General features: G+C 37.8%; 1 protein-coding gene across 1 annotated transcript in view; it reads left to right on the top strand.

Moving 5' to 3' along the window:
- Tfap2d (transcription factor AP-2 delta) overlaps window positions 1-1,624 on the top strand; it is a 52,717-nt gene extending 51,093 nt beyond the window's left edge. Inside the window, exon 8 of the mRNA XM_005369560.2 lies at window positions 1,405-1,624. Coding sequence (XP_005369617.1) covers window positions 1,405-1,624 — 220 coding nt within the window. The remainder of the gene's footprint in view (window positions 1-1,404) is intronic.
- Window positions 1,625-11,784: the final 10,160 nt, after the last annotated feature.

The raw sequence follows: 11,784 nt of genomic DNA on the forward strand, positions 1-11,784 counted from the left end.
CTATTAGCACTTTGACTAAGGTGTGTCAGTAGGCTAACTCATATTCTTTGTTTGTATTGTTTAACATTTCATTTTTTGATAAAAAGGATTGTATATCTTGAGTGGTAACATACTAAGATGGGAGTATCTAATGAAAAACTACTGTCGTCATCATAACTTAAAAAACCTGTATTTGTACACAGTTAGTAGTTCTACTTATTAGATATAGAATATATATATATATTATATACTATGTTGTATTATGTGTGATAATATATGTCTAACATGTGCCATGTATGCATTCTTTATTATTATAAGATACAAGTTTTGAAAAGAAAACTGACAGTATCTCTTAAGGACAATTTGGCACAAATGAGCAATCTGGATGGTTTTCTTCACAAGAGGGTTAATGTACAGCTATATATTTGTTCAATGAGAGACATCTTTCATAATTGGAAGTAATATTTATGCTGAGTTTGAAGCAACATTTCCCACATATACTTGCTACTTTCTCCTAGTTATCTTCCAAGCAAAAAAGCAGCTTACATAAGATAGAACTTTATTTCTCAATATCTCAGAGTCTAGATATAGATTCTTTCTACCTCCTTCTTTCTCTATCACCAGGGAGGTATCTTCACCTGTGTAGTGTATAGATTTTTCAAGAAGAAATTAAGGCTACTCAATGTCTATATAAGAAATGAGAAGTACCTCTATCTAATTTATATCCTCCTGCAAACATTTGGTCTCTTAGTCAAAGCAGTACAGAAGAATCTGACAATACAATCCTCAGGTGGATGGGCATATGCCTAGAAAGGCACTTTTGCCATGAAAGGAATGAAGTCAGAGGAACCAGCTATCAGGCACACTCTGCCAACTCTGGCTCTCTTATGAGTCATTTTAGATATACAAAAGGGCGCATAGTTTGTTGTAACAATATCATAGATGCATATGGTATATTAATCACAACCACTCCTTACTACCTGACCTGCCAATCCTCCTCCTAGACTCCAAGAGTTACTCTCAATATTGTGAATTGTCTTTCTCAAGTGGGACCTATGCCTTCACATGCATACATGACATTCTTGGGGAAGCAAGATGATCCTTGCTTATAGAAAGACAACATGTTCTATCTGTTCCCTAATGAGATAAAGAACCGAGTCATCTGTTACTCAGAGTTACTGATAATATATGCACACCAAGTCTGTCAACCGTGAGTCTTTGTCTCAGTAGAGTGCAAGCATCTTATTGATCTTATAGGTCAAGGGCATTAATTTAATTGTATCGTTTCCCATAATAAAAAGAAACATCGCAGAACACAGTTAAATGTCAAGTGGAATGTTCTGAATTATAGGGATTTGCATGTGTGTGTGTGTGTGTGTGTTCCAAATGATTCATCGAATTTTTCCTACTTCTTCTCATTTCCAGTTTGATCACTCATGGTTTCGGGACGCCAGCAATATGTGCAGCTCTGAGCACTTTCCAAACAGTCCTCAGTGAGATGCTTAACTACTTGGAAAAACACACTACTCACAAAAATGGTGGCGCGGCAGACTCTGGCCAAGGACATGCCAACTCGGAGAAAGCCCCGCTGCGGAAAGCTTCAGAGGCTGCTGTGAAGGAGGGCAAAACAGAAAAGACAGACTAGCGACATCAAACAGAATTTATTTCCAGAGAGTCTTGCTGCTCATATTTTTTTTTCTAAAATATATATCATTGAGGGTGACTAATTTTCAGTGGACAAAATCTTTACCCTCCCCAGCCCTCCATAAAAATAAAATCAAAATGGAAATTTAAAAAAAAATGAAACAAAAAAGGACAAGTCTAGAAAAATGGAAAAAAAAAGGAAAACAGCAGTGTAACTGTGTGATGAAATTGTTACTTTTGAATTTTCTGTTATGATAAAACTCCTTTTGTGCACGTAGTTTATTGTTCTGAATTATATACACCACAGTTTTCAAGCACGTCTGGACTTTGGAAGGGCAGCACATGCTTTTTCACATGTAACTGATGCACTTTCTAATCCAGCTATGTAGTTAGGGATCAGAGAACATGACCAGCCTGGAGGAGCCACCAGTGACTGCAGCTCCAACCATCCTTGACTTAACCCCCTCTCACTCAAGAGTGCCTCTCTCCATTAAACAGGCCAATCTGAAATCCATCCACTAGGACTTGTTTGGGGGAACTGACAAAGGCAGTCAAGAACTTTTGTTCTCTGTACTGACAGCAGATCTAAATATTTAGTCACCCCCAGATAACTGAATTATCTGTGCCTTGGTGGTGTTTAAAAATTCCAGAAACTTCCCCCCTTCTACCTATTATTCCCTTCCCTTTAGGCCCCCTCCCCCATTTCTGAGAAGATATTCAGAAGATTTATATGACTCTGTAGGGATGAGAGACGAACTCTTCCTTGCTAACCTTACAGTTCAAAGACATGCTGAACTTAGTACATGGGGTATATGGACACAGGAGAGGGGAGCTTTGCCACTCCTGCGATCTCAGTGGGATGCAACATTGTTTTGCCTGAAAATTAAGAGAAATGGGAACAGTATTATTTCTGAGAAGTCCTGCCTGTAAGACTTGGGGTTCCTTTAAAGTACTGGTGTCAATGACTGTGTGGTTGAAGCGAGAGCTATGGTTTTTTCACTTCTTGCTACTTCTACCTGTCCCACATGTTCTAAACCTTTAGAGGCACAAAAGCATCCAGGCTATGTTCAATAAAGAAAACAAACAGAATAATTCCAGAGAAGACATTTATGTTGAAACCTTTTTGTTCTTACAGCTTTCTTGTCTTTCAGTTAAGACACTACACATGAGAAGTTCCTGACTGCCAAGGCCAGGGATAATTGAAAGAATGTTGGGTCCATATAAACCTGTATATGTCAAGAAAGTTGATTGCCATCATGTTGTTCTAGCATTTCTACTGTTAACAATTAAGCTTTTATATAGGCCAATAAAAAACATAGATCATTATGTAACAAAGGAATTATCTTCATGTGTAGACACTCAACACTTAGTATAGCATGAAAACATTAACATGTTTCAATTATTTTAAAAATCTCTGCCATATTATAACTTCATGGAGAATATTAGCATTATAGCTAATGAGATGAGATATCTGAAACTTTCGTGTATGAATCAAAGAAACTATTTTTACCTGACAATAATTCTTAAAACAGTTTTCTTGAGTCTTGTACAGAAAAGAATCATAATCACTGAAAACCTAAAGTGTTTAGATTAAATTTATACAGCAGGAGACATTCTGAGGAATTCCATAACAATGGCACTTATAGTAATACAGTAGAAGAGCTTAAAATAAAAAAATGTAAAAGTAAAGAATTATAATTTCATGTGTTTAGTTCCATTTTTCAAATTTACCACTATTCATGGCTTTAATTTCTTAAATAAAATAAACATAAAACAAAGCCAACATTCTTCCACAGTTCCAAATTTTATGAGAAAATAAGTGAGACCATGTATCAAGTTTCCCATACTGTAAAATACATATACCAAGAAATGGTAAATATTCCAGTTTAGCAAGTGGTAGGAAAGTTACATCTAGATAATGTGGACTACTGTTTCCTCAATAAAACCTCCACACGAATTGTTCTTTATCCCATTTAGTATTAATAATACCCTTGTATTTAATATGGCATTTTGAGATGCATACTACTAGTACTTGATGTAGTTATAGACCGTGCCAGTTGTTCACCAATCATCAGCTGGAAACTCCAGGTCTGGCTTATGTTACCAGTCTACTTCTTCACCCTTAGTTATAACTAGTTTGGGTTCTGAACACCTCAGTGGGGTGTTATTACTTATTAGCCTTGAAACAAGACGTAACTATAACTACAGTGCTTATTACTTACCAGGATTGCGGGTGTTTTAAGAGCCTTAATGGACAACACCCATCATTTCACTTAACCAGCCATTAGAACATAAATGAGTTGATGGACTGGTCCTGTTTAGAATCCTCATTTATTATCATATTCTAATAGACATTGTTAATACCAGCTTTTGCCTTGTATATAATAGGTAATCAACACTTTTTAAATAAATGAATAAATGAATGTGTGTTTGTTCTTTGTCCAAAATGGGCCAAAGGACCTCCTAAGTTTTGATGTTTTCTTTCTACACTCAGTGTTTCAGTTGGGCTTGTTTCCTTCCCCTTTGGTAATTTGAGGCTAAATTTTATTGGAATAACGAAAACTTTTCATGATAGCTCATTAGTTACATATAGATATATTTAATATGAAACTACATGGAAACCTAGTTAGATATCAAAATTTCAATAAAAATCAAGTTAAAATATTTTCATAGTTTATAATGAAGATAAGTAAAAAAAAATTTGGTTTTCCATGTTATAAGTGAAAAATGAGCCTATTCAGATAAACTATTACAAAGACAAAAAACCAATTGTGCAAACCTATTAAATTTACTAAAACAATAAGAACTTAACATTTCAACTTGGTGGAGTAAGTTAAGTTTCTATACGAAGACATGCTTGCTTTGCAGCTGTTTAAATGTCACAGTTGTAGCTATATCATTAGATTTACCATTGGGATTACGTGTGGTCGCTCTAGAAAAATAAATAAAAAGTCTGAGTTACTTTCTTCTTTTGTTTGGAGAGATCAGGAGATGGTAAATGCTGATTGGTGCCCCCTCTGCCTTCATTGTAGATTCCTTATCCCTGGATGAATTCCTCCTTGACCTTGCAGGTTCTCTGCTTCCTGTTTCTTGAGGGGTGTGTAACAGGTAAGGCTGAGCCCGACAGGGAGAAGCTGCAAGCATCCTTATCTAACAGTGACACTGATGAGAATTTCACCCTTCTAAGATAAATATGTCAATAAATTATCCTTAGTATTAATGAATGAAAAAACAGAATCCATTTTCTCATATTTTCTCCCCTATGTGCTTCTTTGTAAGCATGTTATATGAGAGAAATTTTATAAATGATCAAAACCCTGAGTCTGTAACCTTCTTAGTAAGGACAAGCCAACGTATGAGAGCAGGCTGACGTCACCATTTGGGGCCAAACTACCTGGGATCAGTCAACAGTTCTTTGCTTCGCATTGTGTGATCTTGAACAAATTGTTGGATTTTCTGTGCCTTTGACTCTTCCCTTCTGTAAAATGAAGATATTAACAGTCACATACTCCCAGAATTATTATCAGAGCTGCTTATCTCCAAACAAAAAAAGATTAGTGCTATGTAAATGTTAGCTATTCTCTTCAATACTTAAAATTTGGACCATTGACTTTTACTTACAGATCAGTTTCTTGGCAATATATGTAGCCTCTTTGATGGCAAAATATCTCCTAAAGACTGGGGATCCAGAGGGAAATAGAACTTTATCAAAGTTTGTGTGACTGATAACAGTCTTTGAAACATGGGGAGTGCCATAGCACAAGCAAATACAGAATACTATAGCTCAAAGCTGTCTAACATCTGGAAAACAGAAGCTGGAGCCAGGGAATGAAATAAAAAAAAAGGTTATAATCAGGAAAGGGGGAAAGTGAAAATAAGGACAGGGAAGAAATGCTGGCTGTGAGAGAGCTTAAACACTAAACACTTAGGGAAAGGATGCTGCACAAATGTCAGCAGACTCACTTCCCTTCTGGTTATCCCTACCTGCTTCTCTATTGGGCAGCAATACAGATTTTGGGCACACTATCTCAGAAAATAAGTATGACTCAAACACAAAGAATACACGAAACAAGAGGCAAATTTCTACACAAGTTTTCCATTTCAAACCTGAAACACCTTCCCTTTTTAGAGGAGTGAGATATGGTTCAAGGTTAGGGCACTAACCTACCATCTCCGAGGCACTGAGTTAAATCTCTAGAACCCCAAACAATAACACTATCTTAGGTTCTCAGTAACTTAAGGTTGAAAGGCTTACTCCAAAAGGACAGTTATACTGTGCACAATCAGAGACACAGAAAGAGACACAAAGACTGGAAAATAGCCTAGTGGTTTGGGAAAGAGGGGAAGGGGAATTTTAAACAACTTCGGTATCATTGATTCTCTGATATGTTAGTAAAATGGTGATGGCAGAGCGTATGCAAGAAACCAGCTAATATCTGATTTCACTTAGGGCCCATTCCATGAGTGGGAAGCCATATTTGACACAGCTTGGGTAATTAAGAATCTGAGACTAGATAGCCCAGGGACCTAGGGCAAAACCTAATACTATGATTTGCCTAAAATAACATAGCAATAAATTGAATTATTGCATTCTGCTTTACTTGTAGATTAGTACCTTTGCTCAATCATCCTCAGAGAAGCTTTCTCCAGCAGCAAATGGGAACCAATGCAAATACTCTCACAGCCTGAGAATAGAAACATCACAGAGCTCAACACTAAATAGGATGTCTCCATCAGGTCTCTCACCTCAAGGCTCAGGGAACCATGTGGAAGAGGGAGGTGGAAAGGTGCAAGGGCCAAAGGAGATGGAGACTCTCAATTAAACAAGGTCCTCCAAGTCCACATGATCAAAAATCATATGAACTCACAGAGACTGAAGCAACACGCACAGGGCCTGCATGGGTCTGCACCAGATGGGGTTCTAACCTAGAGGTTATCACAGATTGATAGCCATGAAAAACCAAAAATAAATTTAATAAAAAGAAAACAATAATTTAGTTTTCTCTAAGGGAGTCTCACTGGGGAAACAAATACTTAAAGATGAGTTGTATACCCAGTAACAGGTGACCAACAAAAAATGAACTCAAATGTCTTGTTGACACTTTTGAAAATATTGTCTTCATTCTAATTTTTATTTTATGTATATTTATTTTCTCTTTTTACCCTACAGGTCCTTTGCATATATATTATGACTTCCACGTTAGTAGGGTTTTTTTGTTGTTGGTTTTTGTTTTGTTGTTTTGTTTTTGGTTTTCGAGACAGGATTTCTCTGTAGCTTTGGAGCCTGTCCTAGCACTTGCTCTGTAGACTGGGCTGGCCTCAAACTCACAGAGATCCACCTGCCTCTGCCTCTCTAGTGCTGAGATTAGTTGCATGTGCCACCACTGTCTGGCCTCTTTAGTGTTTTGATGGGACTCTTGAATATGTAAATGAGTGAGTCTGTACATCTATATCTGTTTCTGTGATTTCCTTAGGCTCTCTTTCTTCTGTTGGTTTGTTTTGCACCGTTCCAATCTCTCAATTTTTGTTCTCTCCTACTTGTTGTTATTATTATCCTTTAGATGCCTGTTTTTCTTCTGATGAGCATTAGAAAGAGGGTAGATCCTAAGGAGGAACTGAAAGAGCAGCGAAACAGAAATCTATAATCAGGATATACTATGCTTAAAATCTATGCTTTTGCGGGGGGAGAGTGGGTTTTGAATTTGGGTTTTCGAGAAGGGTTTCTCTATATAATTGCTCTGGCTACCTTAAAACTTTCTTTGCAGACCAGACTGGCCCCAAACTCACAGAAATTCACCTGTTTATGCCTACTGAGTGCTGGAATTAGCAGCATGAGCTGCCATGCCTGACACTGACACTCTATTTTTAATAAAAGGATTTTTTTTAAAAAAAAAACTAGAAATAAAAGAAGCTATTTGAAGAAATATTATGATATAATATATACTGGTTTCCAGCTTCAGCAATATATAGTATAGAAGAATGGTTATCTCTAGAAGTCAGTAATAACAGAGACTCCGGGTGAGCCCACACTTCTTAAGATTCTAAATCCTTCCCACCCAACTCTGGGACATAAATGCCACCTGTGATGGATGAGATTAATTGTCACTGTAATAGGATCTAGAATTAGTGATGAAAGACATGCCTTGGTGGGTCTGTGTGGGTATTTGGAAGTATCAACTGAAGGAAGAAGTCCCTTCCTCACAACAGGTGCTACTTTCAAATGAGTGGCCCAGATATCAAACAATACAAGAAATAAATCTATGCTGCTTGCCTGCCTTCACCTCCTGCTGTAAATTCTACCTTGTTATCATTGCTGCTGCTGCTGCTGATGCTGTTGCTGCCATCAGAATTCAGCTGCTTTGACCTTCCAATGTGCACTAAAGTACAATGATTTTTCAAAAATATAAAAATTATTTTACTTAATATTCATACATGCACATAATATTTTTTGATCCTACAATTCCTGTTCTATCGTCTGGCCCGGCTGTATGTGTTCTATTTTTTGTAATACCCTTTGTGTTCATTTAGTGCTGTCTGTATATTTATTGGTGTCAGACCATATACTGAAGCATGGTGCCCATATCAAAACACAAGCAAGAATGAGGTCTGGAGAGATGACTCGGAGGTTAAGAGAAATTGCTGCTCTTGTAGAAGACATGGGTTCCCATCCCAGAACTCATGTTGGGCAGTTCTATACCACTTGTATCTCTGCTTCAAAATATCTGATGTTGTCTTCTGCTCTTTTTGGGAATGCATACACATGGGCTCATACATGTGCTGGAGCACAGGAGTCTACAAGAGTGCCCACCCACAAGTAAATAAAAATAAAATGATCTCTCTCTCTCTTCTCTCTCTCTCTGGCTTTAGTATTGGTTTTGGTTTTTGTGAGACAGGGTCTCACTACCAGCTCTGGCTGTTCTGGAACTCACTATGTAGACCAAGCTGACCTTGAACACAAGGACATTCTGCATTCCAAGGGCTAGAATTAAAGGAGTGTATATCTGGCAAATAAATATTTTTTAAAAGACAAAAATAGAAAGTAAATCTTAGAAAATAAATTGATGCTTCTTATATATCCAAATTGACAGATAGCTATCCATACCTACTCCCATTTGCCCAATAGTGGATTCAAAAATATTAATACACTTTGGGGGAATTTGAAATAATTCAATATCTTCACAGAAAAGGATGAACTAATTTTTTAAAATAAATATGCACTCTTGAGTTATTGCCAACTGGATTCTGAGTTTTCAAACATATACCTCTTTAATACTTTTTGTTGTTGTTGTTTTGTTTTTTTGAGATAGTGTTTTTCTGTGTAGCCTTGGCTTTCCTGGAACTCACTCTGTAGGCTAGGCTGGCCTCAAACAGAGAGATTCACCTGCCTCTATATCCCTGCTGGGATTAAAGGCATGCACCACCACCACCACCTGACAATATTGCATAGACTTAATTACATCTCTCTTATCAAAAGCTAGTGGGAAAGGGCACTGGGGCATGACATAAATATATGTTTGCTTTTTTCAAGTCCGGTGTTATTGCTGTCAGTGTGAGCTAGTACAATCCTAAATCCTCGACTCTATTTCACCACATGCTCCTTTTCTTTAAGTGATATTATCTAATACCCCATAATTCAATCACATAATTTTATGTTAAAGATCATCTACTGTGATCTATTTTTGCTTTTGCCCTGGGTATGTCCAATATCACAGTCTGAAAAGTCTTCCTATAAAGAACTCCATGGAAGTATCATAGTCATATGGTCTCTGTCTCACCTCCTGCTGCACAATGTGAAAGGAATTGTATGCAATATATGAGCAAATGGCCACAAATAGGATTTGGGGAGATCTGAACAAATGGCTATTCACCCTACATAAGACACTGACTACAGAACGTAGAAACAATTCCATCCATGCATAGCTTAGCGAACCAGCTCGTTTATGGGAAGGACTTACAGGAGCGTGGGTGAGAGGTTGCTTCCAGAAATACAGATGACGCCAAGGTGACTGCATCATTGAAAAGCTGCCCTCGCATTGGTGTTAACTGGTAGAATATGCATTCCTGGGGCATATTGTATACTTATGGGCAGTTTGACTAGGTAAAACCTCATCCCTCATAAACAACCACTGTTGCTTCTATAACCCTGAGGGTAGGCCTTGTAGATTTTGTAAGTTACAGCAACTTCCTACACCTTGAGAGTCTCCCTCTCAAGAAGGAATAAGTGACAGTCGATGAGGAAATGTTTCAATTCTGCTAACATAGCCTACATGATAGGTTTCAAGGACTCACCATCTACAAAACAGGCAGTAGCCTGGACTCATTCTGGGGACTGTAGTTTCACAACTCCTGACTTAGATTCCACTTCTGGCACTTGATGCCAATATGATTAAATTCTCTTGACTGGGATGGCAGAAATGTTATTTTCCACTTTCAGGTTTTACTAATAAAAAATAGCCATGCATTTTTCTTCATGTTCTGTTCAGCATGAAGTGACTGATGTTCCAATCCCAGGACAAACACTCTCGGGCATGGCATGGCTGACAGTTTGCACCCAGGACTTCTTTGTTGTGGAACCTGCCTTTTGAACTGTGGGGTCTATCATACATGCTTGGCTTGGGTGCAACCAGTAACATCTGTCCCAACTGCGACAAACAAGATTATGCCAACACACTGAAAATCATTTCACAGCCTTTGGTTTCTTTGTTTTGTTTTGTTTTGTTTTGTTTTGTTTTGTTTCTGTTTTTGTTTATAAGATGGCTTAGACACAAGCCAGAGGACTTGTTCCCTGAATGGCTAAGTGGAGGGGATGAACACATTACTGTGGCCCTAAGTTCTATTATGGCAAATCATTGAAGCTTATGGTGGTGAGAACAGGAAGATGTTTTATTGTAGATTAGCCTAACTTAACATAAAGTCAATACATTCCGGATTATTCTGGTTACTACATTCTAAATCCTATACAACATCTGCGTCCTGATAAGTAGCAACTTCAAACTGTGCATATATTAGAATATGAATTCCTAACCAGTCTCCTCCCTTACCAACGTTTCCTGTTGAATTTAGCTCTATCTCTGATGAATGTCCCTTCCCTTATGATTTCCCTAAGTAAAAACTTGCTAGTCATCTTAAATGTCTTTCTTTCTCCACTTTATCCTACAGTTAATCACTACATAATAAAAAAATTAGTACCTTAATGCTCTGATAAATTAAATTTTAGGTTCAGTGGTACACTGTATAAGGTAGTTCCTCCCTCGGTTGAAGGTACCAACAGTTCATGACTACATTACTGCAATAGTTTCACTCCTTAGTTCCATTCTGCTCACCGAAGGGCCTTATTCTGTAGCAGACATCTGGTTTGCCTATCCTGTGGTACTCTTCATAACGATACCCGTTGTAATAAAATCCATCACTTCTGCCTGATTTACAGTGTCCTTTAGTCTTGGCCTTTGCTCTCTCTGCTAATTTCCTCTCACTGTTTCTTGTATCTCCTGTCTCATGTACTTCCTAGAAGTAAACGCATGGACATTCTATTCTCCAGTCATATGAGGCTTCTTTGAATTTCTGAAAATTTTCATATCTAATACTTTTCCAACATAGCTCTCTTAGCTTGAAATACTACGTACTACGTAGTTCCCATTATCTTCCAACTCCTACTTTTCACCCCCTCAACTTGGAAATCATGAATCCAGTGCAGTTACCTTCATTTTTGTATTGCTTCATAAAATGTTTTCAGTTTGGTGGCATAGTTCAGCATCAAGTTAGTACTATACATTTTTATTTGTTTGGTTTTCCAGACATAGTTTCTCTGTGTAGTCTTCACTGTCCTGGAACTCGATCTGTAGACCAGACTGGCCTCAGACTCATAAAGATCTGCCTGCCTCTGCCTCTCAAGTGCTAGGATTAAAGGCATTTGGACACCACTGGCCCGCAAGTATTGTACATTTTTATAGGTCACAAGTCTAACCAAATATTAATTTGAGGATTAGGTGTGGTGATGCACACCTTTACTCCCAAAACTCTGGAGGCAGAGGCAAGCAGAGCTCAGTGGGTTTGAGTCCAGCCTGGTCTACATAGCAAAGTCCAAGCTAGCCAGTGATTTTTGGTGAGGTCCTGTGGTTAAACACACACACACACACACTCACACACACACACACACACTCA

Source organism: Microtus ochrogaster, unplaced genomic scaffold (genome assembly GCF_000317375.1).
Source record: "Microtus ochrogaster isolate Prairie Vole_2 unplaced genomic scaffold, MicOch1.0 UNK52, whole genome shotgun sequence".
NCBI lineage: Eukaryota > Metazoa > Chordata > Mammalia > Rodentia > Cricetidae > Microtus > Microtus ochrogaster.